The following is a 21,684-nucleotide window of genomic DNA, read 5'->3' as shown; positions in this document are numbered from 1 at the left end:
TCTTTGTGAGAATTGTACATGATGAGTGTAGTAGTAATATGAGCTTCCGAGCAGCCATTTTCAGTGATGGTTTTTTTAAATCTTTCAGATATTTGACTGAGATTGTAAATGATGAATATTGATAATTGTTGCAAGCTTCGCCTGTTTGAACTGTTACTATACATGTATCTTAAGCATTCATTTTACATTTTCTTAGGATCAGGGTGTCCCTTTCTATTTCTATGGTTCTCATTTATTTTTGCCTTTGCCTCCGAAGTAGGTTCGGTCGGTTGGCAAAAATAGAAATCTGAATTAAAACAAATTGCAGTTGCACCCGTAATGGTGGCTAAAATGAAATGGTGCAAAAATTAGCGTATTTTAGTGCGTTATTTAAAAAAAAAAAATTGTTAGTTGTACAAAAAAGGACTGACACCATTCAGAAAAGTGATTTCCATTTTGAGGCATACATTGATTGAGACACGTATGTTAATTTTCTACATGCATGAATTTGTTCCTTATTTGTTTGAGATCCGATCCCTGTCAGGAAAGGAATTGATACAGAATTTTTCATGCTCAGTTTTAATTGCCAAGTCTACCCGCATTTTAAGCTCTATGTACATTGCATCATTTACCAATACTAGCACCTACGTGTTCTATTAGTTGCTGGTACATCGTTCGCATGCTGATGAAAATTTATGCCAGTTTCTGAGGGTTTTTATAGCGGCCATGAATTCCTGTATTCAGAATCCTGTACTCAATGTCAGTGGCCCTGTCATAATCTGATTTGCGGATTTCTTAACATTAAAGGGAATATACAACATTTGCAAACATCAAAAATTTAAACTACCAAATTTTTACGAAATACCTTACTAGGATGTTGGTACAAATGACAGTCTAAAGCATCCTACAAAATTATGGCACCAGAAATGAAGTCATTTTCAAGAAAAGTGGTATTTTTGTATAAATTTCCAATGGTGGTTTCCAAAACTGTTTTTCAACTACTGCTCCAAATTTACCATTTTTTTCCAGTCCAAGTTTTGTTTGCTATTAGTTACATGTTCATGAACGGGTGCAGGCCAGCTAGACTGGTTCCCTTACCTCACAATTTTCCGGCATCTATAAATTGATCAAATTAATCTTTAGTGGAATCAGGGAACCAGACTACTCGAACATTTTTGTTTTTCTTGCTTTTTCCAGCATTTTTTAGCACAAAACTTCAAACATGTCAGTGTAACAATATTTGATCTATTACACTAACCCCTCAAATAGTTCATTTCTGAAAATTACAGCAAAAGCCAATGATGTACCGGTACATTCCCTTTAAAGGGAAAATACAACATTTGCAAACATCAAAAAATAAAACTACCAAATCATTTTGAAATACCTTGCTGGACTGTTAGTGAATGACAGTGTAAAGCATCCTGTAAAATCATGGCACCTGGTATACTGTCATTTTCAAGAAAAGTAGTATTTTTGTATCAATTTCCAACGCTGGTCGGCCGACCAGCGTTGGAAAAAACTGGCTTTTTTTCAAATACTGGCCCCAATTGACCATCGCACTTGTTTGCAATCGATTACACACCTATGAAAGGGTACAAGCCAGCTAGACTGGTTCCCTGACCTTACAATTCCCCAATGTATGTAAACTGCTCTGTTTCTTCTTATATGGAGTCAGGGAGCCAGACTACAGGAAAATGATTGTTTTTCTTGGTTTTTATAGCATTTTCGAACCCAAAACCTCAAAAAAGTCAGTTTAACTATATTTGCTATATATTTCCAACCCCCCAATTCCATCCATTTCTGAAAATTACAGCAAAAGCAAATGATAAATATTCCCTTTAACAGTCTCTGGCACATGACCTTTTGACCGCTAGCATAAGGATCCCCCCAACCATGCACTCACTCTATTGTTTACTATTACAGACGAGGCCAATGACCAGCCACTGCGTTATGGATTTTACTCTTGCCGGACAACTGCCGTCCGCTGGCAGTTATGAGCAGTGGCCATGCCAAATGCGAAAATCGTTTCTTTTTTATTTTTTGGTCAAATTTATGACGCCAGGGGCATGAATGAAGATTGGCTCAGTGCGATTGGTCAACCGTCAGTCTCCACAATGCAGGGAAGTGAGATACAGCATGCCATAAATTGTGCACGTACATGTGCGTCAGCTCCATGCGTGTGAATAGAGCAACGTCGGGAAAAGCCATTCAGCTATCTACATTAGATATTACCTCGGTTGAGTGCATAGACATCTGCATTGACTAATTAATTTGGTCGGTTGGTGGTCTATAGGATAGGTTCAATACCCTCTGGCTTAAGCCGTGGATATTGTCTAATATAGTCTGCCCTTGATACCTGTAATTAATGTGATGATATCATTATGCTCCTTCACGCAAAGAGTATCTTCAATAGTTTTAGCGGATTAGTAAAAAATGGCACAGTAAATAATTCCGAATATCGCCATTGCCGTTGACTGTTCAGATTTGCGTCATCTCTGGATGACGTGCATGTGTACGTACATGCAGATATCACCCGCAAATTCTGGAAAGTGACTATTTCATTTTGAAGGCAGGAGAGGAGGTATTAGATTTAATACAATTTCATGCCATAATTCAACAAAACTCAGCTTAAAAATGATAGGAAAAATCCATAAAGTCAGGTTATGGTTTTCTTGCTAAAATAGGAAGTGGACAACTTTTTTAGGGCAATTAAAAATTGAAAGATAACACTGCTTTTATCATCAGACATGTCAGATGTATACATTATTTTTGTTTAAATAAGTGGTGAAATGTATTTTTGTGTGAAGTAAATCGCAAAAGTTAAGTCTTCCCCCTAGATGAAAGAAGTGGAATTGATTAGATTAGTAGCTACATGTTTCAGAAAAAAAATTGAGTAATAAAACATTGCTTTAAAGGGCTCATGATGTGATTGTTTTAATGCAATCCTTGAAATGCACTCGCGTGTCCCATTTAAACTCATTTTAAATTTTCATTGTGCCATTTTCAAGGGTATTTTGGTGCATTTTTGGTGAGGAACGTGTACATGTACATATATCATTTCATGGAAATCTTGTGTTTTCATGTCTACATGTACGGGCAGTTGACTGTTTTGTAATGAGTCAATGAAATTGCACATATGCACCTCAATCTTTAATGGGTACGTGAACATGTTTAATGCATGCATGCATGCTGTTAGGCATATGCAGGCCTGTTCTCATTGCACGCCTTTACATGTTTTCAGTGCAGAAAAGTTGTACCGGCAGAATACAGTGAGTCATTTTTATGACTTAATGCCAGTAGAGATGGCGTCGGTTGCCCAAATGTCAGCCATTGCGAGCTGTACAGTCAATGCCTTGGGGGGGGGGGGGGGAGGGGGGAGGGGAAAGAGGGGGGTGGCGTTTGGGGGGGGGGGGGAGGTTGGAGGAAAGATCTTGCGTTCATTCACTAGTCCCCTGTGATACTAATCTTATGTGCAACTGTAACAACTGATTCATCCGTGCCCTTCCGGTATATGGAAGATATCAGGAGGATGGAGGCAGAAATGCCAATCCCGTCAATTTTTTTCAAAGGATATTTTGAGGCGTCCACATATTCCTGTACTTGACATGTACTTACTTGAGGGCTTATATTGCTGTATAAAGGCAGTTGTTGCCAAGAAGTATAGACATACATATTTCAAGGACTAACCAAAAACTCTACTCAATTTGTCCTCTTGTTTTGGCCACAGGCAATGCCATTCATCTGGGGTCACTGCTGGCTGCCAACGGCTACTTCTTCCCGATCACCGACCACGTCCTCACGCTCAAGGACGACAACACGTTCTACAGGTTTCAAACGCCCTACTTTTGGCCGTCAAACTGTTGGGAACCCGAAAATACTGACTATGGTAGGTTGACTGTGAAGGCCCTCTCGCACTTCTACCAAATAAGTCTTTGCGTCGGGATCCGGGTCAAACCCTGGCATTTTGGTAACCATTTCCCAACGGGTAAACGTTTGGGACAAGGGTGTCGTGTAAAACTATCTGACAAAATCTTCTCAGACAAAATGAACTCCCGCAAGACATGTTGGCCTCATGCCAGTAAAGTGTCATTTCATATTTCGTAACCTATTTAGTACGCACTATTAAGAACACACATTTTTTGACATGCTTTTGCTCGGAAAACTATGGTAATTGGTCGGAAAATCAGTCATAATCTGACCATAATATCCCCTCTGATAATAATTCCACGCAATATTTGTCCTGTTTTTGTCTTGGTTGCTTTTGGAAAAGCTGTCGTTCCCGGCGACACTGTGTTTTCTGTATAGTTCAGTTTCTGCGATTATGGTTGACCTTTGAGCCATGTTTGTACCCTCCTCACCACCCCTCCCCCTTCGCCCCACCCTGTCCCTAGCGTCATCATCCCAGCCGCCCTGATGATTCTTACTTCCTGTATCTGTGATCTTGAACCTTGTGTGACCCTCATTGCACTGCCTATGGCATGCTGGGCCGGACACATTATGATACAGTGGCAAAATGAAGAGTTAAATGATGAGTAGCCAAGGTGAAAACAAGTTCATCTCGACCAAAATAGAACTAATTTCTAAAAAAAAAAAACGTGAGAGGAGTTTTCTTTTGGAACATATTTCACAGCTCTGGTTACTGTGAGCAAAGAACCCATGCAAATTGGAGCAGATAATTCTGAGCAAAGGGTTATTGTATTTCACATGTTGGCAAGACATTTTGGTTATAGGTATCCATAAATCCTATAACTACGCCAGTAGTTTGCTCGTACCCACCGCCCTGCAAACAGGATGCTGGTAAGGGCTGACGTAATTTTAGCTCTCATTGGATAGATTTGCGTGACCTGTGACGTAGAACGCGTCGCACAAACTAGCTTCCGGTGCCCATCATGCGTAGCGCGCGCTAGCTACATGTGAAAGTCAATCTGTACTTCCTTCACAAGATTCTGTGAAGCTCATCAGCCCTTACCAGCGTCCTGTTTGCAGGGCGGGGGGTACAAGCGAACGCCAGTAGTGGCGATTGCGCCCTCATGAGTCCTCAGCAATTCGCGCCGTCCCCATTTCCGGTCTCCATCTTCTCAAGGTGCGTCTTGCCTTTAATGCATTAAAAATCTCTCCTTTGTCTGACAAGTTGGTATGCAGTCCGAGTTATTGTATGTCGGAGAAATCCCTGTCCTTACTGGTGTGGTGGCAGCGGTGGGATTCCGATACAAAGTGAATGCAAAACTTTGTGCTGTCGCTGTAGTGATTCCCGCTTGCTATTTCACAGGTTTGCAGCCTTGCTACATTGTAATCGTGACTTCCGGCGTGATCTCTGGCTACATGGCATATACAGGTTTATGGCTTCTTACTAGCGCCCCTTGAACAAAGGCATTGACAAAAATGGGGAACTGCCAACCAGGCCTTAGATTTGAAAAAAAAAAAATCCTACATGTAGGTCCACCAGTGTGTGCAAATTGAAAAGTTACATGCACCTCCAAAAAGTTACATGCACCATTTGGACTCATTCACAATTGCCTGAAGAGAAACAATTCAAATGCTAGGTGGAGCTACATGTACGTGCACATTGAAAAAATTACACGTGCACCTGGGTAATTTGAGCCCTTCTGCCAGCATAGAGCTGGATAGCTCAGTTGGTAGAGCGTCGGAACGGCAATCCAGGGGTCGCAGGTTCAAACCCCACTCCAGTCAATTTTTTTGTTCAACTTTTAAAAACTATAAATGTAACCACAGAATGACGATAAGAAGTGCAGGATTCCAGCAGAGCCATAGCACTGCCTCCAGTGACTTAAATCCTTGAAACCATCCTCAATCCTGCAAAATCCTCCAATTACCACCATGTCAAAATTTGATACAATCCTCCAATACCACCATGTCAAAATTTGATACAGCCTCAATCCTCCAAAACCATCCGTTTTTTTTTCTTGTATTTGTTAAGTAGAGGGTTGACCATTGTATTAATCCTTCAAAGTCCTCCAACAATCACTGTTAATGGGTTGAGGCAGTGCTATTTGACATTCAAAAGCAGTACGGATAATATCGAGCATAATGCAGGGCTCAATTATGCATGGCTGAACAATGGAGCTATTAAACACATGGCTGAACATATATAAACAATGCAGGGTACAGCCTATGAACTCAACACAACGCATCCTCCAAAATCAATCAACACTTTTTGCCATTCAGCCTCAATCCTTCACAATCCTCCAAATCCTGGAGGATTGAGGATGGTTAAGGAGGGTTAGGGTTAATGGGACATTTTCAATTGATATTCTCACCCTAAATGATGATTTATTGGGCATATACCAGTATTGTGTGAGTTGCATCTGATGCAAACTTGCAGTCACAATCAGCCAACACCAAAGAACAGTGAATTTGTACTTCTTCCCCAAAATATACCATGTGGTTTTTATTTTATTACACCTCATAGAAATTAAGTTTCATTCTCAAAAGTGGAAAAAATTCCACTCTCTACACTGTGAGCTCTGTAATACACACTGATTTTAAGTACTGAAACAATTTAAAGCCCTGCACAGTCCAACAACTGTAGAACAGTGGGATTGGACCACATTCTGCGAACAAAAATGTCTTCACCCTGGCACGCACGCACGGTGACATTAAGTTATGTCAACAGTGGAAATTGTAGCGAAAACGCACTCACCATTACGATACCAATGGTTAATGCTATCAAAACAAAAAAAATATGTGTGGCCAAACAGACGGTTATACACCAGTGAAAAGTGCAAGGCCACCCGGTGGTATCCAGTATCTTGACTCCGTGGCATTTTCAAAGCAGCAGTCAATTTTGACAGGAGCCAAAAGTTAAAAAGAAAGAACAGAAGAAAAATAACTGGTTCTGCTTATAGTTAGAGTTGATGGATGGAGCATCTAAAAGACTGCCCCCTACTGAGCTCCTCGTTGAGAAAACAAAATTCAATAATATCGGCATTTATATAGTGTTTTTACTTCACGCAATCAAAGCACTTCCCCCAACATCGGTAGAAGGGCTTTGTGTAGCCATTCTTGCATCTGTCAGAACTCAAACTCCCTAGGGAGTAAATACAATCACATCTAGTCACTTTGAGCAGTAATCAAGCGTCCATACATGTACATTACAATGACCAATTACGAGTACATATAGGTATCCGCATAGACGTGGACAGCTCCAACATCGCGGCAATCGATTTTGATTCCACCGTTTTGGCTGCAAAATTTTCAAGCAAAAAAAAGGAGTAGAACCGTGATAAAACCCACACAGAAGCTGCGCAGTACTGAATCGCTCATTTAGGTCATTCAGAGATACTCTCACACAGTATTATTTTCCACTTTAACCGTAACCGTACCAACTTCGTCAAAATGCATCCCCCCCCCCCTCCCATGTTGGTGGATTTTGGGGGACATGGTCGTGCTGGCCTGGTTTGACTAAATTTTGATGGAGTACCACCAGTATGATGGACTTGGGCCGCAACGCTGGAAGTACTGCTGGGGAATTCGATGAATTTTGCCTAGCATCCAGTACTGCTGCACCTGATTTCACGAAGCAGTGTGACATGTCGCAACCCGAGTTACGACGTGTAACACGTCGCAACTCATGATGCGTTGTACGATCCATTCACGAAACTTGCAATGTGTTGAACACGTAAGTTCCTTGACGACGACGCAAGTTACGATGTGTCTAGTGGTCATCACAAAATAAGAAGCGTCCTTTTCTTAGCCAGTTTGATGCCATAAGAATACATAAACAAGACTATAATACCAATACAATGTGTGTAAAGTTGTAAATGGAATATGCATAAAATATGAATTAGCCTGGAATATTGCAGTTGAAATTTCAAAGTAGCTATTCAGTCCACTGAGAGCTTGTTTTCCTTTAAAACTGCATCACACGTCCGCCATTTTGTTTTACCTTTTACGTTTTACAAATTTTTTGAAAGGAGATCCCACGAGTGCTGAGTATCGGACGACTAATTGCTGTACGCTAAATAAATACATACAACATACACCATGTTGTGCTATAAATACATATACGAGGCGTCGCACTTCTGACGCATTTTGTGAAATGAAAATTTGTGAGATACAATGAGTTTCATGAAATTGGGTATATAAGACATACCAAGTCCATCCAAATCAACCAGCACCTCAGCGTTGGATTTCATTATGTTATGTATGTGAAGCACAGTGAGTGATGGATTTTGACGGACGTGGTTCTTTATTTAGTAAACTTAGTAGGGAGTTAGGGTTAATTTGTTGGATATTCGATAGTCGAGACACATTTTAACGAGTTCCACACACTACATCTCAATACTTGGTTAAGTTTCTTCAAATTGTATGGCCTTCACCTTGTATTGCATCTGCGCATGGTTCTTATTGATTCAAAATTTAAAATAAAGTCACAAAGTGTGTGTGCTCGAACAAATTTGATGTAGGTCTAGTTATTTAGCTTTTGTTTGAATATTTTAATAGGCATTTTTCATTCATATGTTTTCTTTTTTCTTGTTTCCTTTTCTAGCTGTTTATCTGTGCAAACGAACTATGCAAAACAAGTCCAGGCTGGAACTGGCAGACTACGAAGCGGTGAGTATATATAGACTAAGGCTGCATCCGAATCAGCTGTCTAGAGCTAGGTCTAGGTCTGCGCCCATTGAAAATACACGGGGACGCGCTGACAATAGACGTAGCCGTAGCTCTGGAAGCCCGTTTCGGACACGGCCTATTACGGCGACCATTAGTTACAGGTAGATGCCATTTCTGAGGTGCGTTGAACCAGACTCGCGCTCCTTGGACCAGTAGGGTTAGCCATAATGCGAGCGCGCCTTGTCTTTAAGAACGCATGCGGCATGTAGAGTTCCACCTACAAAATGGCTTTGAATTTGTGTCCGCCGAATTAGTCCATATGTAGGTGTGGCCGTAGGTGTGGTTATGTGGTGATGGTGTGCATTTACGGGTAGTACAGGAACCTGGTACCCTATTGAAGTAAACCACAGGTACCGGGTACCAGTAAAAGAAACCAACCCCAAAATTCAAATCCTGGAAGGGCTTTATAGCTTTACGGTGTAAACTGTATTTTTCGTGAGCGTCATCTGTCACACGTAAAAATGCACATACCGTAAACGTGAAATCGGTTCTGGTTTTCCATGTAGCCTGGTTTTCATTTTGAAGATTCCCCACAAATGGCGTTCAAAAGCTTAAGTTTTCATTGTCAGAAAAGTTACTAAGTAACTTGTAAAGTTGGTTACGGGTACCCGATCCCATCTGGAACCAGTTCCTGACATCAGCGGTCAGGTAGTCGGGTACCCGGTTCAGATGCACACCCCTTTTATGTGGGCTGGACCACATCGGCATGGTTACAGGTGTGGTTATCTAGTGGACTGCCGAAGCAGGACGACTAGAAGGATGATGGGCTGCCCCGCAGTGGCAAACTAACTATGCCTGGAAACTGCCAGCCGTTGACCGAGGTTCTTCCGCCTGCCAGTTGGCCCAGTTGGGCCAGAAAGCCTGATACAATAGACGTCTGCCCCAGATGGACTGTCTCCTCCTGCTGCCAAGAAGACGTTTGAGTTGCAATTGGTCTGGTTCCTACCCTTCGACCTGTCAGGCTTGCTTGGAGCTGCCAGGGGGGACATGGCCCCCAGCCGACATAGCTCTCTGGGTCACGGGAACGCACAAGGGTCTCCACCATGACAAGGCGCAACTCGCTAGGCAGTATCATATGAATATTTGTGTGGGCATGACCATATGGGTGTGGCCATGAGAGCGTACACTGTGGTTTTCTTAAAATCAGGAAACTTTCTTAATTCAAGAAAAGTTTCTTGTCGCACTCCCTTGAAAGGTTTTCTAGGAAGTGAGACCAAAAAACATATTCTGATATCGAGATGTGTCAGAAAATACATGTGTAGGGTTCCCAGCCTCCCTGTTAATCAGGGAAAAACTCGAAAATGAGTTTCCATTTTTCCAGTCAGGGAAACTCAGAGAATTTGGAAAAACACTTAAAATCAGGGAAAAGTCAGGAAATTTGTCGGTGACCCAAAAGGGAAAGGTTCTTGCCAGTTTGGTGTACCGGTATGTTCGTTTTGTGCCATGAGTCCAAGTTGTGTCTATCTACTGACTGGCTTATGGTGGCTTTTTCATGTTTATGCAGCGTGAATATTGTACATGCTTTGCTGCAACCACCTCTTGATTTCCAAGCAACCTCATTAATGTGAAAATTGTTCTCACGATAAGGAACAGCACGTAAAGATGCCAGCGGCCTTGGCAAGAATGGCGTGGTTCTGGGTGTCTTGGTGCTGCCGGGACGCTTTTTCGGCTTTGGTTTCTTGGCGGTGGCGGCAGCTTTCTGTGCCTTCTTGATTTGCTTCTCGTCTGAGGAATTGGAAGCCAAGTCTTTGGCGACATATTCTTTGATCTCGTCCCAACCTAGCTCTGACCGGTCTGTGATGCGGATCAGCTTCTGGCTTCCGTTATCACCTTGATGGTTGCCTTAGGATTGTTCTTGGCTTCTTCAATGTCGAGTGCTTCAATGTTCTGTAGTGCCATCTCGATGAGCGAAAGGTTTTTTTCGCAATGTGTGCACTGCTGCTGGTTTTCTTCTTTCTTTAGGTTTGGAACTTTTTTTTTTTGCAAGCGGAGTTGGTGAGGGCCTGAGCTGACTCGCAAGATTTCTTGGTTTCCTCCGCTCAGCTGTGGGCAAGTTCGCGCAAGGACTATAGTTAACCATTGTTCGACTAACGCTTGCCCGAACTCTGTCTAGTCGACGATGGTTGACTACGCTAGTCGACTATTTGGAACCAGCCTACTGGGGCTGGTTGCATCGCTGGTAACCATAGCCGCGCGCATTCATAACGTACAGCAGGGAGCCAGGATCCAGACGTTTTGCATTGACATTTTGACCAGCGTTCGACTAGAGACGTTCGCACATTGCTATTAGTGCGCAGGCGTAAGGTACTGTACGTCACAAATCAACCACTAGTCGACTAATGGTCCTTGCCCGAACTTGGCCTGTGATAACAAGGAGTTGTCTTCTTGAGACATGATCTTGAGAGATGTAGGTAGTGGTTGTGTCACGGTAACTTGTGTAACGGCAAGGTTGACTGGTTTGACCGAGAGTGAACTGAAGGCTTTGGGGGATTGTTACGTAACACACCATTGTTTATTATACTAAGGCATACAATACACTCGCACCTGTCTTGCGACAGCGAAAAGAAATTCCACTACCTGTGCATTGCCAATCTTGCAAACACGTGCCGACTGTTCCATAGACCACGGTTTATTGTTTACAAACTTGCATGGTGTGTTAATGTGACACTGACTTTTGCAATGGAAAATATAAAACAATTTTTTCCTTCTAAAATGTATGTTTATCATGGCTTGTTTAATATTTAATATTAAAAATGTTACTCTGAGTCAGATATAAAGGTAGAATTTATCTGCAAAATAATGAATTTGACAACTGCCTTAAAAGAACATGCTCTCACATGTTAGGCTAGCAAGATCCATCTGTTATAGACATTATGCGTTGAGGTGGAGTTAGGGGGCAATGGTTTTGTATCGCTAGGCTAGGCATGAGTAAACACCTTGTGCATTCATTGTTAAGACATTAAAATAACAAAGAATGCCCTCTGACATGTCTGAGACAACCCCAATGCATAATGTCTATTGAAAGATTCATGAGGCTAGACCTGAAAGTCACCACAAGAGGGCAGCATTCTTCTCACTAGTATACATGCAAAACCTAGTGCTTTTTTCTTTTGTATACATTAATTTGAATTGGTTAATGTTCTCCACATGTTCATGTCTGAGCCAATCACAATTCAGGACATGAGTACGAAAGGAAAACAATAATGAGTGATATAGTTTATTTCAATAGCTTGATTTAGACTGGATTTACTTTTTTGTGATGACGTTTGATGACCTTATATACATTAGAAAAAAAACATGTTCCTCTTTTTTTTGCATGAGGCCGAAAAAGGGGAAAAAGAAAGTTTTGTTTTCTAATTCACTTTCAGTTGTCAGCTGAAGACCACCGAAACTTTAAAATTTACTTCACTAAACATACATGTACCCCAAGAACCTTTACTTAACAGCCATTTACTCTAGTCAGAGCAAACCCTAATTTCAAAATAATGGGAAATACCGTTGAAAGGTTCTTTCTGTACAAAATCCATCCCATTGAAGGCCCAAATTTGTGGGCAACACTTGCTTTCTGTAATGGTCACGTTAACAGCTCCAAGATCTTACTATTGTGTGATCATTTTGGTCAGCATTTTGCATGTTTTGTGGTGATAAAACGTGGCCAAAACTCTTTTGGTTAAAGGATCTTGCATTCATTAAATACTGCCCTCTTGCTGTAGCCATGCAGTTATCATGTGCTTGACATACAAGTACATGTACATGTATTCAGGTGAGGTACAGTATTAGCAAGATCGTTATACTGCCCTCTGCCAAGTCAGTACAAGTGAAACTGCATGCTTGTACATGTTCGGGCATGAATCTGTGTTCAATCATTTTACGAATATGTACATATGTACATCACGGTGTGGGTACAATGTGCATACAAGTACCGGTACACGTTGTACAAATGTACAGCTCAGAAATTAGGAAAGAGATACTGTTATTCTTGAGAAACCTTTATATGTACATGTCTGTTACATCTACAAAATATTGCTGCTCTTGTTAACCAGAAGGGGTGTTCATTTTTTTTCGGGGGGGGGGGGGACACATAAGGAAAAATTATACACTGCCGACTACTATTTTCTCTCATATATTGATATCAGAATTCAGAAATAATTCTTTTCAAAAAGACTGATTTGTCCTTCTCCAATAGTAAAAAGTTCTTGAAATAGTTTTCTTTTTCTTCTTTTTTTCTTCCATTTTCGCCGTGTACATGTATGATGCACAAAATTGTCTTCTATCTCAATGTCGAGACTGGTTCATAAACTTCATGCAAGCGTGAATGTAAATCACTGTTAAGCGCAGCAAAATGTTTGGATTGAAATGCACTCAATTTCAGATGCGTTCACCATTTCGAAAATTGGCAGCCCGAATATATGCTTTGAAATCCCAAATTTGCATTTTGTTTGTTTATGAGTGGGTGCATGGGGAGTTTGTTACAAAAACGATTTTCCTAAATTTCTTGATATTAGAAATATTGTCTTGTTTTACTCTGTAGAAAAATTGTCTTATTGAGAGAGACAAGAAATGTTCCTAAATTAATTGCTGTTGATAATCAACAAAATGAGGGATATACGTGTAGGTTGAGTTCAGTAAACACTGCATGCTGGAAAAACCTTCCCAAATCCTCCAAAATCCTCTTTGCAAAATGGAGGATTTTGCAGGATTGCGGCACAGAAAATGTGTGGCTGTTTTTGGAAGATGCACTGTGTCAAGGTCTTGGGCCAGACCATGTGTCGGTTATGATCAGCCGTGCATAAATTTAGGCCTAGATTAACCTCGAAATCCTACACACTGCTCCAGGATGTCACTGGCTCTGCCTCCACATATTGACAGTGATTGCTGGAGGATTTTGCAGGATTGAGGCAGTGGTCACCTCTCCATGGACCCCATTCAAGAAATCACCGAGGATTTTGCAGGATTGAGGCTGTTTTCAATTTTTACATAGAGGCAGTGGGAGGATTTTGCAGGATTGAGGTTGCATCCTAGTAAAAATACCTAGAGCGAGTTAAGGTATCAAGCTTTGCGAGCTTGAAATGTTCACTTTTTATCTCATGTCCCTGGAAGTTGGCAGTGGTGATTTCCATCTTATGACAAGGCCCCTTAGAGGAAAACCCAGCCTGGAAGGTACAGGGGGATGCACTCTTCTAGCAGATCTTTGTAGCCGAATGTAGGGGAGCATGTACAGTACTGCTTTCCCTTCTGTGACCATGCATGCTTAAGTATTCTTAATTTTTCCGGTTGAAGTGCAACCAGTCAACCTGAACCCTTAGCGTTGGGCCCAGCTAATTACTGATCACCTTTGAAGCTTCCGACTAAAACAGAATATTAAAAAAATATTATGTAGGCCTATTAGAGGTGTTTTCCAAAACGCAATGAATGCCAAACCTTTCAGATTCCCCAAAGTCAGTTTCGACGGTTGTTTAGTTAAACATAATTTAAGAATATAATCAAGCGAAAAATTAAGTTTAGAAACAGCTGTTTCATTGTTTTGATTCTTTAAAATTGCATAAATTTGCAAATTAGTCACTTTTTTCCCAATGGATATGTATCGTATTTTGAAAACAAACTCTCCATGAGTTGCACATATCCATCAAGTTCATGGCTTACATACATGTACTATCATTGCACTTGAACGTACATGTAGTGAAAATGATCAATTATATAGTAGCGCACCTGGGGGGGGGGGCTCACAATTTTTTTTTTCCAAATTTTGTAGAAGTTAATAAAACTTTCACAAAAATTTGGCCCAAATTTTTGACCGAAGAATTGTTGGGTTTTTTTTTTTGGGGGGGGGACTATTTTGACGTTGGTGGTGCCACTTACACCCGTATTATACTACTCAAAAATAGGCCACATATGGTACATATCACCAAGGTCAAATCCCCCCCCCCCCCCCCCCCCCGATGCGCCACTGCAATTATACGTGTGAAAAAACTCTAAATGAATTAAGTCCAGTACATTTACGTACATTCATGTTTAGATTTCGGGGGAATATAATGTAGCGTTTGATTAATTTGACCTCTGTCTAACCTTTGACCGACAGGAGAACTTGGCCAAGCTGCAGCGAATGTTCTCAAGGAAATGGGAGTTCATCTTCATGCAGGCGGAAGCCCAGGCCAAGTAAGTACCGTAAACCTTTCATGCTTTTGTATTGTCTCTTGGTCTGCTCACGTTTACTCACACACATAAAATGAAAATAGTTTTGATTTTTTTCTTTTTTTTCTCAGGAAAAAGCCTTGCTAATTCTCTCTCCTCTTCAATTTCCACTCTTTACAACGTAGTTTAGATTTTGAGCAATTTGTGGTTTTTTTTATATCATTATTCTGTTCAACAAAAATTAAAAACAAAGAAACAAAAGCTACATGGACAATGACAGCACTTCCTGGAAGAAAGGAAAGATGTAAAGCTGCCACCTTATTAGTTATTCACTCAGTATCCTTAGGTTGAGGCAACATTGTACAAATCCAGTTTCCTGTCCTCTCCTTTGTGCTTTTTCTTGCATCATCTCTCCCCCCCCCCCCAAATCTCCTTTCCAATTTCCTTCAACTAAGGAAGCTTCCTTCAGTGATCACTTCCAGACGGATGTACATTTGCTGGATCATAATTGATTAACATTTGCGATGCAGAGTGTTAATTTCTTGCAAAGCGCTGGGCAAGGACCATTGCGTGAAGGGAAAGGAGTGTGGAAGTAGGGAGGTGCGAAGGGGTGCGGAGCCCTTTTTTATGAGGGGTATCATACTACCGGTACATGAATTTTAATGGCAATGTTATGATTTAGACATTTGCTCGTTGTTTTGTAAGCACGAGACAAAGTGCAACCCTTTAGGCCCAAATTTCTTTCTTCTTGGTTTCCAACAAGACTCTGTCATTAAGTAATACATTCATTAAATCGCACTGCATATGGAAAAAAAGACAGTATTTTGTTTTTCACTTGACTTGAAAGCAAGAAGAAAAGGAATTTTGCAGTCACAAAGCAGAAACGTGCAGGAATGCATATTTTGTATGCTCTAAACTTAATAACCAAGAGGTATAGGCCCTGTGGTTGGGTCAGTTACTGCAACGTAGTACAATCAGCGGTGTGCGCCGGTACGCGACCTGCCCCCGTCAGGTCCCATCCTTGCCCAGTTCATCACGGTGGTAATTTTCAGCTGGCGGTTGCGTTTCACGCTTGGCTGGTGTACAAGCAATAAGCGCCAGGGACAGTAGGAGAGGGGGGGGGGGGGGAAGGGCTTGCTTGGTCGGGATGATTTGAGACGGCATTGAATTTGTTTGCCCTGGCCTTTAGTTCTCTGAAAAACCCACGCCTTTTTTCCCCCTTTTGTCGCAGAGCAATGTCCTTGACTTGAGGTAGTACTAAGGTCATACCTGTCTGAGATATCCAGTGCCGTTGTGTCGATATCTTTGTTTGTTTTTTGAAGAAATTCTCGGATGAGTTAAGGCACTGATGAATAAAACATGGCTTTGCAATGAGAATCAACCAGTCAACTTTATAATAATAATTATGTTCCCTTGTATTAAAGGTAGCACATCATTTGTAATTTGTACGTTATGTTCGCTTGAAGCAACAAAAGCGCTCAAATTCTGAAGAAGGGTGCTGAACAACTAACCTGATGAAGTTTTAGCTCAGTGATTGCTGTATATTCCAAGAAAACAATATTCTAGGATCTCTATTTCAAATCAAAAGTTGCTGAGTCTTGTTTTGAATTGTGCTCGAATTCAGCGTCTGGGACACGTTCTCATTCAGGCGATAGCTGTACGTGATGTCGCGCACTGAACGGATGATTTATAGCAACCGCGCACGCGAATGCGTCCTGTCAACGCTTACGCGCTTTGCCAAATTAAGAACGAACTACTAATGCAAATTTTCAAGAATGCGTCTTTAGACGCATCGTTGGAAATGGCCTTCTTCCATTGAATTCTTCAAAATGACAGCTTGCCATAAAGAATAATTTCAAAAGGGAGTTTAGTCCCATTACTATATTTAAACCAGGTATGCTTTTCAACAATAATAACGTCAGTTACTTTTTGGATAGCTGCAAATGATGGACTGCAGCTTTAATGAGGCACTTGGGATTGTCAGGTTTTTTTTATTGAGGACATTTTTAAAGGTATCCAGCAGGTTCTTTTTTTTTTCCAGTCAAACCTTTCAATTTGTTTTCTTTTGGAAGGTTCATAAAACTTAAAACAGCCAAGTCAAAACGATCCTTCACAGTAGATGATACCTAAGTAATGGTTGCACCGAACTATTAGCACTTGAACAAATATTTTTTTTTATTAATTATTTGCATTTTTGGGTGGTAAATGAGTCTAGTGGTTAAAGTGCACGTCTTTGCATAAAAATAGTTTCCTTAAATGGGATTTAGCTAAGACAAATTATAGTATTTGTGTAATTGCTTACTGACTGGCCAGTGTTTTGACAAATTTAACATTTCTCAATTTTCTCTCATCAGTTTAAAGCATTGCCAAAAATTGTGGTTAGTTACGTTACGGTTGGTGACGTTACAGTTTGTCCACCCATCTTTGGTACATTTACAAGTTAAAACATATATTAAACAAATAAACAAAAATACTCTTCTGGCATAAAATATGAAGTTTTCTCTCTGCCTTAGTTAAACAAAAACGCACAATAACATTTGAATTTTGCATATTAAATCACAGTGCCTAAGTGCTGCAAAAAATTCATAATTTTAGCCCCAAAACAGGTTTTTTAAAACAAAACCCCCACTTCACTTAGAGATGAAACTTTTCCAATTTTAATCGGAAATCCGACTTTTTCAATTTTATTTCCAAAATTCTGATTTTTCTGTCGGTCTTTTCCCCGCAAAGTGTGATTTTGTAAAATTATATTTCAACGAATTTTATGAAAACGCCACCGCAACACATGCATTGCGAGTGCAATTCGGGCGATTCACAATGCAGTGCGCCACCAAGAGTTTGCCATGGGGAGTCAACTTTTCAAGTTTACGGTCGACAAAACATGGTCCATTTGAATGAGTGTCAGTAGACAATTTGAGCTAATTTGTTATAGATTTAGGCAAAGCGTTCTGCCGCCTTATCAAAAATTACCATATTGATACAAAGAAAAGAAAAGGGCAAACATATACTCGAATCATATGTTTATGAAACTACTGACCGGAAAAACGAACAATTTCAAATGTCACGCGCTGTGAATGTGTCGACCATCTCCCACAATGCACTGGGAAAAATGAACTCTCTGTGGCAAACTCTTGGTGGCGCACTGCATTGTGAATCGCCCGAATTGTAATCTGTTCTACCAGTACCAGTCGTCAGTGCACAGATTGTATGGTAGATGCACATAAGTACATGTACATGTAAACCCTGATAGGAGTAGCTTACAACTGGAAATAGGTTTAAGCATTGACATATGATTGAAACTAAAATAGCTAGCTACTAGCTACCGGTACCTACAAACAGAGCGGAGGTTCTCAAAGCTGTTGCATATGGAGTTCGACTGCAATAAAATCTACATGTTGCACAATTTTCGGGGGTTTCAGATTTAGTGGTACCAAAATGCAATGCTTTAACCCTAACCCCTTGGGTATATTTACTAGAAAGTATCCTGAATCTGCCAAAATCCATCAATTTTGCCCTGGCCAGTGAGTCCAACAGAATCCACCAGTTAGCTGGGAGTAAATCTGTTGAGATCCTGAATCCATCAAAGTCCCCCAACTGCTCAATATGGAGCTATCCTGAATCCATCAAAGTCTTGCAGTACCGCTAGGCTTCATGTCCTGAATCCATCAAAATCCCCCAACTTTTTCAATATGGAGGTATCCTGAATCCGCTAAAATCCCCCGAATCAGGGGTGTGGAATTTGATGGATTCAGGTACGATAGGGTTAAACATCATGATGATGATCTAGAGGATGCCGAAGAGAGCATAAGTGAAACATTTCACTGGCAGTTCTTGGAATAAAAAGATAATGCCCAATTTTTTTCCCACGTTAGTAGTGAAGTTGTGTGGTTGAGTAATGTTAAAAAGAGCAAATTAGATTGATACTGTAAATTGGAAATTCCTGCGATTTTGAAATTGGCAGCCCTGCCACTATTGGTTATATATTTAGCACCCTTAATGAACCCTCACTGTGGGGTCACAGCAGTGTAAGTATGATCTGAGCCGTGCCGTTGTCTGCACGGACACGCACGCCGCTCCACACCACGCCACGCTCAACACCAGGCTGTTACTATTTTGGCTGGGCTACGCCTGTTGGTAATTACCGACACCTGCGGTTCAACAGGGGGCAGTAACAGGCACTCTCAATACGCTGGGATATACTAATACCCTCTACAGGCGGCTGCCATTTTCAAAAGGATGGAAATCTAAGTTTAGAATCATTTTAATGGCAGAACTCTCACGCACCACTTTCAACTTTTCTCCGACACTTCAGGCTACCAAATGGCCCAGTATTTACATGTATGGTAGTGTAACGTAGAAAAATGGATCACTAGAGAAAAAAAACCTGGTTCCAATGATTATGTCGCGATTTAGCTTTTTTAAACTGGGACAAAAAAAGAAAGAAAAGGAATCAAGGAAACAAAAATAAACTTCTCCAAAAATTTAATCTAGTCTCGTAACAATCTTCAAACAAAACAAAACCACTTCTATCCTTAAATAAGAAAAACAATTTTTCTCAAATACTTAAAAAAAACTCAATCTGGATCAAAATCCAAGAACAAAAAAAGTTAAAAACCAAAAGGAAATAAACCCAAAATTGAAATCAAAATGAAAATATATAAATGAAATGAAAGTTTATGAAACCCACACAGCACTAGAGGAAATGGCTCTAAAAGCACAGGAATGAACTAAAAACGAATGACTGGACTAGCAGACAAAAGAAACAACTAGGAAGACACTCTCCAGGTAGGAGGAAATATATGACTATATGATGTTAAGTTGTCTCACTGCTGGTCTGCTGGGTAATAATGACTCTGGCATGACAATGCGGCAGCTTTTATATGGGGGGACTTGTGGGCTAAAATAAACAAACAGGGGGTCACACTACCAGGAAAAGGGGGGGGGGGGGAGACATCCAAACTAAAACAAAAATGATTTTCTTTTCTAAGGGGAGCTACTCCTATTTAATACAATATGAAAATAAACAAGGAAAACTTGGCCCTGCCACACTAGCATCGCACGCAATAATATGTATACAGTTCATATATGGTTTGACACAACAGATATTGATAACGGACTGTAGGTGGTGCTTTCTGACCATTTTTGAGAGCTTCAGACTTCAGAGGGAGGCACACACCACAGAGTGTATAAAACCGGAGTGTATCAAACCGGCCAAGCACACATTTACATGTATTCCCTTATTAACTCATATATTAACCCTAACCTTCCCAACTCTATCAATATCCATCCCCCATTTTGGTGGATTTTTTGGGACTTGGTCCTGCAGGCCTGGTGTGACTAAATATTGATAAAGTATGATGGACTATAGGGCCTGGAGGCCTAAAGCAAAGCATGCATTGGAAGCAGTGTGATTGATGGATTTTGGCCGACTTGGTCCAGTACTTAGTAAAAGACAGTAGGGAGTTAGGGTTTTAAAGCACAGTTGTATGATGGAAATTTCTCAGTCAGTGTCAAGTCTTTCTTGTGTTCTTGAAAGAGGGTCGTGTCTAGTTGCCACTTTGTCAGTTGGTTGCTCTCATGGTTTTGCACCCCTAGTACTGGTACTTGTACGTTTGTTCTCTTTGGAAACAGTGCTTGTTGTGGATTGGGCTCTATAGACTATTTGCCATACTTGCGCGAATCAGTGCATGTACGCAGTGTGTCCTCCACATGCAGCTACATGTATTATCGGTGGTCATGTGTTTCTGCACAAAGTCCATATTCATGTACGGTACATGTACTATTGAATAGAATGAGCCCTTCATGTTTACCTCCAATAATTACAATGTACAGTCACTTCCATAAAATAGATGTCAGTGGTACATGTACATGTAGTTGTGACTCAAGTTTTGTATCTGTATCTGTATCTGTATCATATAGTCGGCAAAGCATCCCAGGGAAAACATCACACCAACTTAGAGTAAGACAATGAGGAAGAAATTACAGTTTTAGAGGTGGGAGGAAAAGCCCAGAAGATAATCTGGGAAAAAACCCACGGAATCAGGTAGGGACTGAAAACCCAATCCGCATATATATTGGCCCAGGCGGGATTCGAACCCGGGTCACAGAGGTGGAAGACGAGGAAAGTACTGGTACAGCTATACCTGTACGCCAACCTGACTCCCCCCCCCCCAAAGGCAAACATAAGCGATGTATTTTCTCTTATTGTAAGTACATGTAATTGTTACAACTTGAGTCTGTCTGAGTGGGCTTAGTTTATGTCTATGAATCGTTGGTGTCACGCTGACAAGAAAGATTTCAGAAAGTAGCATCATTTCAGTACAATAGGTCTCTCTGAAATGAGGTCACTTCCTACAGATTGTCACGTGCCTCAGCATTTTCGTGATGCGTATCGGTTGTGCCACGCCGTATTCCGAAGAAATTTCAAGCAACATACACGCATTTAGAACATTTTGCACTCTGCGTACACACGTACCTGATGGCATTGAATTCGCAGTTGTAATTTCCGTACGAAGATGGCGTTGTATGAGAGGGGTCTATTAATAAGTCACAGTAAAAATGAATTTTACTTGAGTGTGAAATTTATGTCCGTCCTTGCCAAAAATGTGACTTGCTTTAAAAAAAATTAAAATAACGACACTTCACACCATAAAAGTGCCAGGCCATTTATCAGTCATTTTTTGAAAAATATGACTGCCTGTTTATTGGTTTTGACAGTATCGGAATTTTGATTGACTTTTCCCCCACATTCCAAAAATCTTAGATCAACAGATAATTTGAACTGAGCAAGATATAAAGTTTCCTTCTTCTTGCCTGCTCCGAGACAAAATATTGCCTCTGAGATTTCTCCTGGTCCGGTGATGGATCGCAACAGAGTTGAAGTGATAATAAACAGTACAGTGAATCAGCCATAAATGTCTGGATTGGTCAAATGAAGTT

The 21,684-nt window shown here is 40.8% G+C and overlaps 1 protein-coding gene across 9 annotated transcripts in view; it reads left to right on the top strand.

Annotated features, from left to right (window-relative positions):
- LOC119740773 (regulator of G-protein signaling 7-like) overlaps window positions 1-21,684 on the top strand; it is a 132,061-nt gene that overhangs the window by 37,984 nt on the left and 72,393 nt on the right. For all 9 annotated transcript variants that reach the window (XM_038216189.1, XM_038216188.1, XM_038216193.1 and 6 more), the window contains exons 5-7: window positions 3,707-3,865; window positions 8,489-8,553; window positions 14,693-14,769. In XM_038216189.1, the coding sequence (XP_038072117.1) occupies window positions 3,707-3,865; window positions 8,489-8,553; window positions 14,693-14,769 (301 nt within the window). The remainder of the gene's footprint in view (window positions 1-3,706; window positions 3,866-8,488; window positions 8,554-14,692; window positions 14,770-21,684) is intronic.

Source organism: Patiria miniata, unplaced genomic scaffold (assembly GCF_015706575.1).
Source record: "Patiria miniata isolate m_02_andy unplaced genomic scaffold, ASM1570657v1 HiC_scaffold_5, whole genome shotgun sequence".
NCBI classification, from domain to species: domain Eukaryota; kingdom Metazoa; phylum Echinodermata; class Asteroidea; order Valvatida; family Asterinidae; genus Patiria; species Patiria miniata.
Note: the sequence above shows the minus strand (reverse complement) of the source record. Positions and strands in the feature narration are given on the sequence as shown.